The sequence below is a fragment of the Orbicella franksi genome, chromosome 4 (assembly GCF_964199315.1).
Source record: "Orbicella franksi chromosome 4, jaOrbFran1.1, whole genome shotgun sequence".
Taxonomy (NCBI): Eukaryota; Metazoa; Cnidaria; class Anthozoa; order Scleractinia; family Merulinidae; genus Orbicella; species Orbicella franksi.
Genome location: NC_138148.1, coordinates 31,749,372 through 31,764,789, shown reverse-complemented (window position 1 = coordinate 31,764,789; position 15,418 = coordinate 31,749,372). Strand labels below are relative to the sequence as shown.

The following is a 15,418-nucleotide window of genomic DNA, read 5'->3' as shown; positions in this document are numbered from 1 at the left end:
ATCCAGTGGGTGGGGACTGGAAAAGAGTGAGTTGCCATGGGAACAGAATTTTTACTGCCGTAGGTGCGCTATCTGTAGAACTATTAGCTTACCAAGTTTCAGTGGTCTGTGCTGGAAATTGACCAAGATAGCTCTATTTATATACTTGATATAATATTGGGTTGAGTATATGACGTCATCAGTTATCTCATTTGCATATTTTACTAATTTTTTCAAAATTAAATATCTCTGGGACGAATGAAGATATTTGCAAACGGTAAACGGTGTTTTTATTCTTTCATACCATTCTATGTGATACACCAAAAAAAATCAAGGGGTAAAAATTTGATCATAGTACCACTTTAAGCATTGACAGGAGCCATAATCGGGGACAGAGACCGTAAGTCTTATGATCCGCGCGCACCTATGATATGGGACAATTTTTCTATTTTTAGAACAAATTGCGCCACCACGACGACATATATCCGCGCGGATCCACGCACATGTCGGAGGTTCTCGCGTGGATGTTGTCACGTTCCGTGATCAAATGGTGAGAGTTGCGAGATTCTCTTACAGATTTTCCAGAGCGATGGCAGGGAATAAGGCAATGAATAAGATCCAGGGCTCTTACATATAGGTTTATGCTCTGAACTGATGGAAAAGTTGAGTTTTTCAGGGTCGAAAACAAAACTTCAATTTCGCGCTGTGAATGAATAATGTCTGCTCGCGCTAGTTGAACGCGTAAGCTTTTGCGTTCTGTAAAGAAAAATTATGAAAGAAAATTAAAACTCTTTACTCTGGTATCGAGCTAATTTGAGAGTTTCTCAGACAATGCTTAATCTTAACTAGAACCTGTTTTTGATAGTTTCTTATTGTTTTTGTTTGTTTGGCGAGTTTGCGTGGAGTCGCGTGCACTTTCAAATCCGAGTCGGTGTTTTCAATTGTCAACAAATCTTGACAAATCTTTGTCTTTTGTGCTGAGATGCTGCAACAATTTTTACCAACGCCAAAAGGCTACTAACATCATGTGGGTTTCTTTAACTCAGTGAAATTTTACACTGCGAAAATAAGATAGACAAGGAGTTTTGATAACTAAGCCAACAAAATCGAAATCGTTCGAGTTGATTAAAGAAATCGTCATCGTAACTTTGCCGATTGTTTCTGCTGTATTCACATATTTTCAGCTAGGCTTTTAATATGTCATCAAACATTTATCAACCTGAAACATATTTAAAAACTAGAGATATTATCGGAGTTCGATGTAATTTTTCACACGAAAGTGCGGGAGTCCAATTTGTCATGTTTTACTGACTGTACAAAACACACATCGGCGGGGGCTCTTATTCATCGACAACAGACAATTTGTTGGATTTTTACACAAACAAAACTGAGCAGCATCTACAGACATAAACTTATTGTCACTTATCGGGTCTTGATAAAACATCAAGTGTTGCTTACAATTCAGGCGAAACTCAAACTTGCAATTATTTTTTTCACTTTTCGGTCACGATCGACTGGCGAAATCCTCGCAAGCGTGCGGCAAGAGGAGGGAAATCTTGAAGTCGTGAAACGCTGCTATATCCAACTATATCCAACTAGTTTTTTGTTGTGTTATGGAAAAGCTGTTAATGTTCAACATGGGTGAAACTTCAGTAGAGTGGAGTAATGTGGAGCCCTTGTAAAAGAAGCAGCGGAACATAACTTGGTCAGTGATATAAAGCGGGACAATGCTAAATTCGACACTGTCTTACTTCACTGAAACTGGAGCAGCTTACGACGAAAATACTGAAGTGAAAATTCCAACAGACATGAACGTATTGAGTTGTGGGCCAAAAGTATCAAAACATTTCGGGAATTTTGGACGCCATTTCCCCGCGCTACATCCGCAAAAATCCTCGCAGCGTGTGCGCGCGTGTACCGCACATGATGGCGCAATTTGTTCTAAAAATAGAAAAATTGTCCCATATCATGGGGACAGCCCCAATACTAGCATATAGCGCGCGCTTACGATCTCCGTCCCCGATTATGGCTCCTGGCATTGATTATCTTCTGGAATGTTTAACTCCCCAGAACGATGCAAATGATTGATCAAAGCTTGTGACGTCACGTGAAACCCAAGAATTCAGATGACAAAACATTGCTCTTCTTTCTTCATTGGACACGCACTGTTAACCGCGGAAAACCCCTTTGAGCCTCCTTAATCTTCTACGTGACGAGCGCAAATGACAGAAGGGTCCAGAAGCTATTTTAAACTTTTTTACTAGACTTCCTCTGGACAAAATTATCTTAAAGAGTTCCTGTTCCTGTTTTCAATTGAAAGTGAAAGTGCTTCCGGTAAATTTGATCTCAGCTGTCACTTAAATTTGGATTGGGTTCAAGTTCCCTTTCTGAGGTATAAAAGAAGATCCTTCACAAATGTAGTAAACTGTACTCAATCACTTCAGGAGATCGCACGGGATCTATTCTGGGAATAATCAACTCATCAGGCAGATCGTTCGAGATGACTGAATCACTTAAAGAACATCCGGTAAACCCGGTCCATAAAGATGATGACAAGCCGACTTCGCTGCAATCCTTTCAACTGGAAGAAATCAGGAATCAAACAGAGGAATCTGGCCATTCAAACCATGATCGTTGCAACCGATACGAAGTACTGAACCCTGGGAAAACGAAACCTGCTCAAGGATCAAATCGCGCCTTGTTCGACCTGGTTATCATTGTGTGCTTAATATCTCTCTTGGCTCTTCTGCTGACAATACTGATGTTGGTCGTGAAAATGGGCCCCTCAAACGAAGGTCAGTGTACAGGCTTACTGATGCTAGACAAAGCGAAATGTATAATCACCCGGCAATAATCGCACTGTAACCCAATCTCACACTGGTAACCCGGGCCCTTCGTAGAACGCCCATTAATTGTCTCTTCTTTAACAGAAGCCTAGACGCTCTAAGAGCGTTTACTCGGGCTCCGTAACGCAATGGTATCAAATCGTAGTTTATGAGTAAGCCTATTGAACACAATAAAAACCAATAAAAGAATCCCGATACTTTACCACAAGAGTTGCGCCTAGATATTTGCTATTCAAGTGTCATCTATATCCAATCGCATGTAGTTTGCCTCATCTTCGAAGTTCTGTTGACGACGATTCTTTTTTTTTCATTATCTGAGGTACACGTCTCAGCATCATAGTTTGTTTTTTAAGTCAGTGTTTTTGTCAGTGGTTTGGTAGTTCGAACTCGTACATGACTCATTTGCTATCTCGTGAGAAGGAGCCGAGCGTGAAAACTTTGCTTATCTGTCAGGCTTTCAAGCAATATAATTCGTGGACTGACCCGTTCCGCCGAAACGATCGACATCTTTGTATGTGAGATGAACGTATAAGACGCGATTTCTTGTCAAAACTTTCTTCAGGAAACACCGCATTCTGTATACAGAAAGATGTCGCGTTCTCACTCCCAGTTTCCACGATCTACGCTAGAAACGCCTAGGACCGTGACCCCCTTTTGGCGACAAAGAACGGTTTACATTTTATGACTCCGTAGTTTCCTACGGAAGTCCGAGTGATGAAAAAAAAAAAAAAAAATAGCTGTGTTTACACGAGGCCTTTTTACCTAAGGAAATACAACTTTTCCCTGCAGAAATTTTTTTTTTTTTTCAAGTGTAACTGTTTTACATCAAGATAACTGTAGCGAACAAAATCAAGAACTGATATAAACCTTTGAAGCCACAGTACCAGCCCTACTCTATGCAGCAAAAACTGCATTTTTGGTCTTATTTAAGGTAGAATCTGATAGAGACCGTGAATATGACCAGACAATGCGCAGAAGGGTAAGTTTCATGTGCCAAATCCGCGAAGCATTCGGAAACGGAGAACTTAGCAGGAAGCGTCTAAAACCTGAAAATGACACGTTCAAACAGCATCAGCCGTCGAACCACTCAGTGAGGGAATAGCATTACCTCCAAAATGAAACAATAATGAAACAGTAATCAATCAATAACCTCTATTGGGTAACCAACATAAATAACATGGAAGAGCACATCTTAGCGAACGATGAATTGTTTACGAAGTAGGTAATAGCCCAATTCCGACTCTGTGTCAAAACGAATCTTCGTACGAAATCATGATTGATATGAAAATTAGTTCCGCCTTCAGGTTCATTTTCATGTATATCACTGAAACTCCTCTTCATATTGAAAGGTTTTGCTCGAAGACTCGTTTTGATGCAGAGAGGCGCCAGGTAACTCAGAAATAGCCTATTACCATCGACTCCGACTGGACCAAAATTTTATCGACCCCAAAAAAAGCAATTGGAATTTTAAGCAAAATGAAACTCATTTTAGTGATAAGCAATGTGTAAACTTCTGTTTGACAGCTTAAAACAGGAATTACCTTTACAACTAAAATCGCTGGGATTTAGTTTATGTAGACACCCTCTAATGACTTTCACCGGAGGTGGGCTGGATGGTATCTTTAAATTAAAGGAAGTTTCCGCAATGTCATAAAGCCTCAGTCTTAGTAATTTTTTCTTCATATTTCTACTAACATTAAGAGTTAAACTTTACAGGGATGCTCAAATTTTGTGCGAAAAGTTTGGGCATTCAAAATAATAGGCCAGAAAATAACTCCCAGTTCCTCCCGATTTGCTTATAAGAGGCCTACTTTCTGATTAATAGCTTGCATACGGTGGCTGCGCCCGCAGTTCCAGCGGTAGTCAAAATTTAGCTGTCTCACCGAAACGACACGATAATAGTATTTTTCTTCACAGTTAACAAAAAATAAAAACATTTCTAAGTTACTTTGGCTTCTTCTAATACTCAACTCAAGAATTCTGGCTTAAGTTTGACGAGGAACAGCACATTTTGTTCAAAATGTTCAAAATCACACAACTATTATCCGGCTACCTGGCGACAGCGATCGAAGAGCGAGTCGCCCGGCGCGGGCGACCCATTTTTGGCGCCAAATTAGAAGGTTGGAGAACAAAATGTTTCATATTTTTCACTCTTTGCAATTTGACGTGGTTTTTGGAGTCAAAAAAAATCCTTTTTCGTGACTATTTAACACCTTATCCGGTGAGAAAAGATCCCCAACTTCAATTCGACATGCATTCGACGACAGGACAGTAGAGTTTTTCCCCCCTGCAGAATCCTGATTGGTTAAGTCAAATTTCAGGCGCGCGGGCCGTGTGCGAGGTAGAACAGGCAAGAGGAATATTCTTGCGGGCCAATATCCCTACCCATAAAAGTTTAAGCATTGGGGTTTACGTAGATGACATTTGTTTTGTTTGAAATTATATCTTACTCTGTGAGGGCGTTGATGAAAAGTGCCCAAAATTAGGTTGAAAATTAACCTCACAGTATCCCCATGAGGCTGATATCGAGACCTCGGGTGGAAAATGATCAATGAAGGTGAAGGATCGGCATTTTACATAAGTCTGCATAAGGTCGACTTTATGTGTGGATTTTTAGGAAAATCGGCCAATCCCAATTTCCAAGTCTGCCCCTTTCTCTCAGGCAGAAGCTCTTAAGTACGATACAAGTTGATGAAATACTTAAAAAATAACTATCCTGAATCTGGAATCTCGAAAATGAAACACTCAGAAAGAAAGCACTGAGCCTCGAAAATGAAACACTAAAAAAATAACTATCCTGAACCTCGAATCTCGAAAATGAAACACTCAGAAAGAAAGCACTCAAACCTCGAAAATGAAACAGTCAAGAAAGAAATATCCGAGCTTCGAAAACCAAACACTCAAATTAGGAAGAAGTATTCAAGCCTCGAAAATGAAACACTCAAAAAAGAAATCTCCAAACCTCGAAAATGAAACACAAAAAATAGCTATCCTGAACCTCGAATCTCGAAACTGAAACACTCAGAAAAAAGGAAGCATTCAAACCTCGAAAATGAAACACTCAAAAAAGAAATATCCAAACTCGAATTAGCTCAAAAAAGAATTATTCAAACTTCGAAAATGAAACACTCCAAAACGAAATATCCAAACCTCGAATCACCGCCGAGTAATCTAATATAATCAGGAGCCATAATCCCCGATTATGGCTCCTGATACAATCAAATAATTAAATTCATCCAATAGCACTCAAGCGGGCCTATGCCCCACTTGGGGCTATAAGGATTGATGAATAGAAATCAGTGTTCAGTAAAACTTAACCGCCCATTCACTCGACTGCTTTAAATCATCTCGAGGCAGAAATAGTATGAAAGTTCGTGGCTCATTCACAATCAGCTGTGTATGTAGCTTCCGCACGCAGACAACTCACATGACAAAGCAACTGGCCGCATAATACAACACAACCTATACTTTTCTCGGCGACAACTACATCAACCTACTAGCTTATACAACGGTTACGTATATATACCGCCTGAGAAAGACAAAAAAGAAGTTTAGACATATCAGTAAATAGCACATACATGAGCAATTTAACGCTTTCTCTTCGTTTCTCAAAATTAAAATGAAAGAACCGTGATTGTGATCCAAGAAGGACGAGCTATGTTTTTATTTCGAAAGAAAATCAAGCGAGTGCGTTCAAAGAAGGGCGCATCTTTTTACAGTTTAATGGAAACTCGACCGTGCACGCTATTATTTTATAGTTTGAAAGAAACTCAAGCAAGCGTGATCCGAGATTTCAGTTTAGTATGCGTTCTTAGCAACCAATGAATTATAGTAAATGGTTTTAACCCAAGAGTATCGGTAGTTCGTATAGTGAACGGAAGTCATCTTCCCTTGGCTCTGAAGATGACTTCCGCTCAGGTTGTCGAAACGTCAGTCACCAACAACAGTTCTTTTCAGAACTACCCTCACCCGGACGATCACACTATACGAACAACCAATGAATTAAGTTGTTAAGTTGTTTGATATCGTTCATGAATAATAACGCGAAATATAAATGTCGCGAGAATAATAGCCATTCTGCCCGATGTCAGACCTCGAAAATGAAACACTCAAAAAAAATAATATCCAAACTAAAAAAAAAATTATCCAAACCTCGAAAATGAAACACTCCAAAACGAAATATCCAAACCTCGAATCTCGAAAATAAAACACTCAGGAAAGATATACCCGAACCGGCCTCTAGAAAGGGCCGCTGCCTAGTCCTAGGGACAGAAACATCGGTATCACAATAGCCCTCGACTCGCTAGGGTAATTTTAAGGCCGAGGAGATTTATTGGTCTCTTAGGTTGATTATTGATGTAATATATCAAACACTAGAGACAGTGTTTCATCGGGATATCCAAACACCGAGAAGAGAGTTGAAAATACGCCGCGCAGCGGAGTATTTTTGACGAAATTCGAGGTGTTTGGATAGCCGATGAAACACTGTCTCGAGTGTTTGATATATCTTCTCAATCGAAACAAAAACTAAGGAGTAAACGGAGAAGTAAAAATGTCAAAATCTATGCTAATTAGGACCGGGTATCCAAAACTCCTTCACGGTTGCGATTTCCGTTGTTTTAGCTTGAATTAAATGAGTTTTAGAAAGTTCTTTAACCCTGAAGTACTGTGTACATGTACATAACACATTCCGTTTTTTGTTACTACTTACCAGTAGTAACAATCAAAACAGCTCAAGTGTTCCACCTATATAAGCTAAATCAATGATTGTCAGTAAAAATTTATGCTGTGTCACACAACATACAAACTCCTCAAAATCTTTTTGACCACCCTTTTGATTGAGTAAGGATGCCTGCTTAGATCTTCTTTTCGAGTGCTTCGATCAGTTCGACACTCTCTTCAAAGTCTTCAAATGAGTTACTATCGAGAAGTAATGCTAACGGCGAAAACTAAAGCATTCATAATTTAATAAATGTATCTTTGTTAGGGAAAACTATCGTTCTGTTAGACAATACTTAATGTTCTCTGTATTCATACAAAATAAACGAAAATAATTCTTGTTTTCCACCATTCATTTATCGGACCAAGTAGATCCAATGCACCGATTAGATGAAGCTAAAGTGAAGTAATTAAATGCAATAACAAGTCTTCAATATTTGCTATTTAGCCAAGACAAGAGACGATGATCATAGACTCTTGGCCAAGGTAAAGGCCCTTGAGGAGAATATAGCAGGCCTTCAACTGGGTTTGGTAAGCAGACGTAGTTTGTAAAGCTAACCAGTTGGGTGAGAGTAACAAGCCATTTGGTTACAATCAACTATCACCTCGTTTGTCTGTAACTAACCTTAGATTAAGATGGTCTTTTTAATTTGTACCACTGGAGGTACAAATTCCTCGCGAAATAGACAGATAGAAATTCAAATCTATGTACAATCCAAAGATTATTGGGTGGATACAGAAGCCCGTGGGCTTAAAATTAAGCCGTAACAGTTCAATTCCTCCCCAGTCTGAGGTTTGTGCACCTTGTTTTTTTTCTTTCAGTCACAGCAGTGTGCAACTGCGTCCGTATAAGTGTCAGTGTCAGCTTTTCTTCTGTAGTTCCGTTTACTTCGGCAGACCCGACACACGCTGCTGGTTAAAATGATTCTGATTTTCGATTATGTTACTTTTTTGGGCGAGAAGGGCGATTTGGGAACAAATTGTACTCACAACTTACAGGTAAACATGGGCAAACAGCTGTAGGCTCTCCGCTTCTGACTTTGAATTTCAAGACATTGTCTCTGGATTTTTTTTTTTAAATTAATTTAATCGAGAGCTAGTCTATGATGGCATTTCAATTCCTTTCTCCACTTTTATACTAAAACAGGATCCAAACAAAACTTCTGCTCACATTGGAGCTGTCGATAAGGATCAGGCCAACACAGGTATTTACATTATTCTTGTTACTTTTTTTGACGGAATGTGACTAGTTTGACATGTATCTAAGAGTCTAGTTGTAGTTTCAGTCTCTTTCGGAAGTAACGTTTTTAACAACTAATTGCTTAAACAGACTCTCGTTAGAGTGCCACTACCCCCCCCCCCCCCCCCCCAAAAAAAAAAAATTTTTTTTCCTTTAATAAAATCTACTAGTTTCCGTGATTACTTCAGTGAAAAAATTATCTCGATTGATAAAATCCCTGCGTTTCTACAGGTGTTTAAACATGTAATTTCTATGTTCACGACCGCGCAAAGTGGGATCTGGGTCGGGCTACTAGGACGTCACTTCGGGAACCGGGCTCAAACACTCAAGAGACTTTTGACTGAGCTTCGATGGTAGTTAAAACATTTTTGGGTTATTTGTGACTCATAATTATTTTATCAAAACTGGACAAGAACTTTAAGTGAAAGAACTGTATCATCTAGCATTACAATTCGGAGTTTAGCTACGATTTGGACGGCTGCGATGTACACATTTTTATTTCATTTCGAAGTTCGGGTCACCAATCGAGATCGCCGCGTTGTTTAATTATATTTAGGCCGGGATCGACAATTTACCGGTCCATTTGGGTTATAAAGGTACAAATAATGAGTGAAGAGTTAGCTTAAAGCTCTTAAAGAGTTACAAGGATGTCAATGAACACGAAGAGTTGGTAATTTGACTTTACGGAACATGCAAATTTCGGAGTGTCAAAACATTTTAAACATTCAAGCATTAATTTCCCCCGAAATACAAGTTAAAATGCAATGCAGTCGTGTACTCCACTCCTGCCTACTTCTCCGGATCAATGATTGAAAACATTTTTAACATAAGAGATAAGCAGAGATGTCGGCAAACAATATTCGAAGGTGAGGTAACTTTTCGCTTCGTTATTATATTGTCGACCGACCGTAGTATATGCATAGTCAATTACTGTGTACGAACACAAGCTACGCAAATTTGCATATTTCGTACTAGTGAAATCATGCAAAATCCTTCGACAAGATCTTGAAAAGAGGTTCAGTATACTTTCAGTTAAATGAATACATTTCTACTTCGCTGTTATTTTGAATGAAATGTCCATTTTACGCACGCTAATAACCTGGGAGTCCTCGACTTATTAGTTTGCCTTTCGGTTGACTAACAAGCGCATTCTTCTTTCAGCACGACAATCTCCGTCGGTAGCTATGGAGTCGAATCTTAATCGTTTGTTTCACTTTCCTCATACATTTATAAATGCTTGATCCATTCTAAGTTTGTAATTTAGATATATTTCGTTCCTCAAAGACGAAGCTAAAATAACAAAACAATTCCGCCTGTATTCGGACTGGCCATTGAGGGCCTCTTCACACGAGCCCGGTCAACCGGGCTGGCTCGGTTTCCGAGATCTCGCCTCGCCACTCTTTCCTTAGTAAAAATTTCGATGTGTTCATATGAGAAGCCAGGCTGGCCCGGTTACCGAGATCTCGGTTTTTGCGACCGAGATCTCGGTAACCGGGATGAAAATTTTCCCATATGAACGCTCCAGCCCGGGTAACCGGGACGAAACTTTTTAGACGAAATAGCTTCGCTTTCGCAGCATAGCGGCCAAAATGGCATAATTTTTGCCTTGTATGTATTTCCACTTTAGGAGTAGGCGAATTAACTTTATTAGTAAAGTTACAAGAGTCCACAAAGCTGCGACAGTCGCGAACGATACGAGTTTATGTTCCACCATTTTGGTTGTGTTTCTTGGATTTCATCCCGGTCGACCAGGCTTAAATTTCCCATATGAACAGACAACAAAATTCGTCCCGGTGACCGAGCCAGCCCGGTTACCGGGCTCATATGAAGAGGCCCTGAGAAACACGGCCGGATTACCGGCGACCTCCGGCGTACGTGTGTTTTTATTAAAATCCACAAATACATAGCTAGTTCACCAGTTCGAAGCCTCAACAATCTTCTCTGCGTCGTTGTAGAACGTAGGTTTCGTTTACTATTCGTTCAGAGAAGTCTCTACTTCAAGTACAAAAAACGCGATGCATTTCAACCTCGTTCCCAGGGTCTCTCATCTTACCGCCCGGCTGTGTCTGGTCACGTGTCTCCCAGAATCTGGGAGATGACAATTAAATTATTTAAGGGATGGGCGGCCGAGTGCGGGATGTGTTGTCACCTTTTGTCGACGGCCTTATTGATAATGATGAAAAAGTAGCTTCTTCTAAGAAACATACTCAATTCAAGAACAGAGTGCAAAAACCATACCCTATTTATAACCAAATTGGCCAAAATTCAAGATAGATTGATACCTTATTTATGACCAACTGACGGCCGAAAAACCCTACCTTTGGGGGCCGCACATACCTATATAGCCCATATAAGGGAGTACACCCCGGGCCAGACATCGCACAAGAACACAGCTTCCTGATGTAATTCTGATAAGTGACTTCATATTTGCTAGGGTACTTTGAATAAATCAAGATAACCTCGCTAACCCCGGGAAAAACAACGAAGAAATCTAAAAGCACACGCACATACGTACTCGGAGCCTCGGGAGCGCGCGCGGTGAGACCCACGCGAGAAGGCTGGCACCGGCACGAAACGCGCCGCAAAGCAAAAAGCCAGATAGACGCTTGGGTTCGAAACACAAACACTAGCAACAGGCCATCCTCAAACAGTGTGATTGCTATACACATGCTACCTATAAAGAAACTGAATTACGACCGATTTCCGCTTGTTTTAAAACTCCCCACCACCTGAACACACTGGCAAAGCCCAGTTGTTTTCTCGATTAAAAATATAACTAAACAGCGGTGAAAAACATTTTAGAAACATGCATTTTATGAACCTGACGTTTCGTATGTTAGTCAATACATTTTCAAAAGTATAACACGCCTGTTTTCTTGAAGAATGAGGGACGCCTCAATGTAATCCTCTATTTTTCTAGCTTGGTTATCACAAAATGAAGTTTCTGGTTATGAAAAAACTCGTTTTGATATAGTAGAAGAGGGCTGAGCTAGCAAAACCTGTTGGCATGTGTTATGTGTACTGTGTTAGTCAAGTGACTGGTGCTAGACTAATCTCTTGGTCTGCCTAAGGCCCCCTAGCCTGCGAACAGGCTCCCGGTGAGCCCGAACGAAGCGAGGGAGCCTGTAGACATTCTATTGATGCCGCCGTTTTCTGATACCAACTCCTGGTATCATGATATGATTGTGTTAAATCGCTGATTGTTGACATCTTTGAGATGAATATTTGACAGATCTTTGTAAAATTATATGTCTCTTACGGTTCGTGACAATAGTGTGTTTGCCGTTCTCTTTAAGTTTCAGTCTCTCGACCTCTCGTTATTTCACAAGTGACTCTGAAGGGTACTTCATGCTCTGTTAGGAGGAGGAATTTTAAGTACAAGTTAGTGGAGTGGAGCCGTTTGGCGGTGCTATAGCAATTTTTTTTAGAGGTCATCAGAGGCATGGTTTCCGGACTTTCCGCTGCTATCTACTTGTCGCTTCGCAGAGTTTGACACCTCTATTATGTGCTTATAATTTCTTTAGGCTCATTTCAGTATTGGAAAATATGTTTTAAACTCACTAAGTATTGGTTCTGGAAGGCCAAAGTTAAGTTTGAAATATTTCGTTAACATGTTGCTTACTTGCACTCTATATTATGACGCCGGGCCCGGCTGTTTGATTAGCTCGATTAGAACTGTTTACATGTACAGAAAATGTAGCTTCTTGACAGGTCTAATTACTTCATCGACTGATTTGTTACAGGCTAATCACCAAGGGCGGATAGGCAGATCAAAAACAAAGTCTACAGGCTCCCCTGTCCCCGCCCCGATCGCTTCACTCTCCGAATCCTTCTGCTTCGCGCTTGCTGAAATTTTTTTCCGTCCTCGCCGGGAGCCTGTTCGCAGGCTAAAGGCCCCCAACCTTACATCTACTTTCCCAGCATAATGCTTGATTCTTTTGCCTCACTAGCAGGCCCAAACCATTGCTGTCATAAGGTTTAAAACTCTACAACAAAGGTACTCTTAACATAATCAACACATTCCTACTGATAGTGTGAACGTCAACTGGTTACACTGTATAATTTGATTTACATAATGAAATTTAAAACCGCTTCATGTAAGCACCTCGCAAGACTTGCATAACATTATAAGTTTCTTTTTTCTTAGTCCCTAGATATTATATTCTTAAAATCATATATCAACAATTGCAGTTTAGTCTTAACTGCGATGTATATACAACATTGAACTTTTGATGTTTGAAATGAAAATGAAATTCACAACCGCTTCATGTAAGCAGCTCGAAAGACTTACATAACATTACAAGTTTCTTTTTTCTTAGTCCCTGGATATTATATTCTTAAAATCATATATCAACAATTGCAGTTTAGTCCTAACTGCGATTTATATACAACATTGAACTTTTGATGGCTGAAAAGCCACCAAGGCATGTTTTTGATAAGTTAATCAACAATAGAAATTTTAAACATCGAGTGAAGCTCTTCGAAACGTCACATTGAATATCTAATAGCCTGATTTCTCCTGAAAGTGCTATAAAAGCGAGGTTTATCAGTAGTCTTTCGACAAAGCTCTTTACAAGGTCTCGCAAAACCTACAAAACTGCGATAAACAAACGCGTTCAGTATCTAAGATGGAAACTCTTACTGTTGCATTTTGCCTGGTTGTGTTCCATTCGAGATTCTGGATCAAACGGAAAAGGAATATACGATAGTTTAGACATGTTTAGTTGATAGCAGAATCGTCTGATATTATAATGACACCAGGGCTGTTTTTGACACATTCTGCTAACAAGGAAGACACTGCAGTGTTGTGTGGAAATCTTTGTATCAGCGCAGCGAGTAGAAGGGAAAATTCAGCTTGGTGGAGAGTCTTGCGGCTTTCATCTTTAGAACCTAAATAACAAATTCAATCAACCACTTCAATTAGCAAAACATTATTTTTACATAATATTGGGTGAAGCCTGTCTCAATTTAGAGAATCGGTCGAAGAGGCTAGACAGTTACCAGACTAACGAATTGCAGCAAAAACAGCTCAACTTAAGTCTTATTTACTCCTTATTTAAAAAAAAAAACCAGTAATCATTGGCAGTTAATTTTATCAGAAATGGTGGCCTTATATTACCATAAAATTATTCAATTGAAAAGTGAATAAAGTTAAAGTTTTCTTTGAATCAAGTAATGCTTCTTCTGATGAGTGGATATTTATGCTTTGAAAACTAACATATAGTCAACTAATTTTACTTGTCCTATATTAACACTTTGCCTTCTCATACATCTTACCGTTTCGTTTTCTTGCCTCATGATATGCCAACACCAGAGAACAAGAAGCAGCACAGACTTCAACAGCAGCTTCCTTCAAATCAAAATACGAACACATTAACTTTAAAATTAGCGCAGCCAAAGTGAATCCACACCCTTAGCCTCGCCTTGTATAAGCTGATAAGAAGGAAGATCACTAAAACAGTTTTTTCTTTCTTACTATATGGTTGATGAAGGACATCCAGGTACGGTAGTCATTATTATTATTGTTACTATTATTTTTGGGGGGACTTCGTAGTTCATTGAGCAAACATAGACTGAAATACCTAACACAAATTTCTTTTCATAATTCAGTATCCGATCAAAACGTTTGATAAGTCTTCGCATGTTTATAGTAAAACAAGTGCCCCAAGCCTCTTTCAAAGAAATTCTGCGATTAACAATTTTACTTACTCTTCCCGGTAAATGAGCAATAGAGTGTGTTCACGTGACGTCATCAAATTCTCAAACCAAAAACTAAAGAGCCACCAAAGGTTTTATCCTCATCAGGCATAAGAGGTACTAAATTTATATCCGTTTACAACTTTCCAGCTCAATAACGTCTTTCGTTTGGAAACCAGCGCATTTTGAATCTCGGAGTTATGGCAATGTGTGACATAAAGCTAAGACCGCGTTTGTTGAAAAATATACACTTATCTCGTGACTTTTAGTCATTTTAGGAGTTAAAGTATTAGGAAAAGTGTTTGTGTAATTGTGTTTTGGTTCGGTTCACATAATCAGTCGACTAGATAGCCAAAGAAAGTTCCAGATGGTTACACTACTTTCCGGCCGCCATATTGGAGGACTAAGGAGGTCCACCAACGAATATCTCAACTTTGGGACAACGTACACACCTTAAACTTGGAGAACTGTCTTCTTTATTTATCGTCTATAATATAACAATTTCTAAATAAATAAATAAAAAAAAAAAAAAAAAAACAAAAAAAAAAACAATTTCTTGAATTTATCCACTAAATGGTTTTTGATTTTATTTTTTAATTGCGTGACAATGAACAAACTCTATAAAAACGTCAATTCTGTACGATTTGAACTCAAATTTACATATTCTTAGACTTTTGTATGCTTCCGAAAGTTTCGAGTCATTTCACCCAGTTTTCATCGTCGTTTCAACTTACTAAGTCCCAAGATAAGTCCGTTTTTTATTTCTTTTTACGCTTATTGTAAAGTTTATTGCTCCAAAATAGCAATTTTGAGCGCAGATAAAGAACAGTGAAACGCAGAGAAAGTTCTAACTAACGAGTGAATTATACTGACAAATTTGACAACAATAACTTTTGCCGGAATTGAGACGTAAATCGGCTCAATTTTGATCGAAAAA

General features: G+C 39.3%; 2 protein-coding genes across 2 annotated transcripts in view; one reads left to right on the top strand and one right to left on the bottom strand.

Annotated features, from left to right (window-relative positions):
- The first annotated feature begins 2,390 nt into the window (after positions 1–2,390).
- Positions 2,391–15,418, top strand: part of LOC145483989 (uncharacterized) — a 301,335-nt gene continuing 288,307 nt past the window's right edge. The window contains exon 1 of the mRNA XM_081462580.1: positions 2,391–2,774. Within this exon, the coding sequence (XP_081318706.1) occupies positions 2,480–2,774 (295 nt within the window). The 5' untranslated portion in view covers positions 2,391–2,479. The remainder of the gene's footprint in view (positions 2,775–15,418) is intronic.
- LOC145483984 (codanin-1-like) overlaps positions 13,163–15,418 on the bottom strand; it is an 84,232-nt gene continuing 81,976 nt past the window's right edge. The window contains exons 34-35 of the mRNA XM_081462574.1: positions 14,062–14,134; positions 13,163–13,674 (exon numbers count right to left, since the gene is read on the bottom strand). Coding sequence (XP_081318700.1) covers positions 13,505–13,674; positions 14,062–14,134 — 243 coding nt within the window. The 3' untranslated portion in view covers positions 13,163–13,504. The remainder of the gene's footprint in view (positions 13,675–14,061; positions 14,135–15,418) is intronic.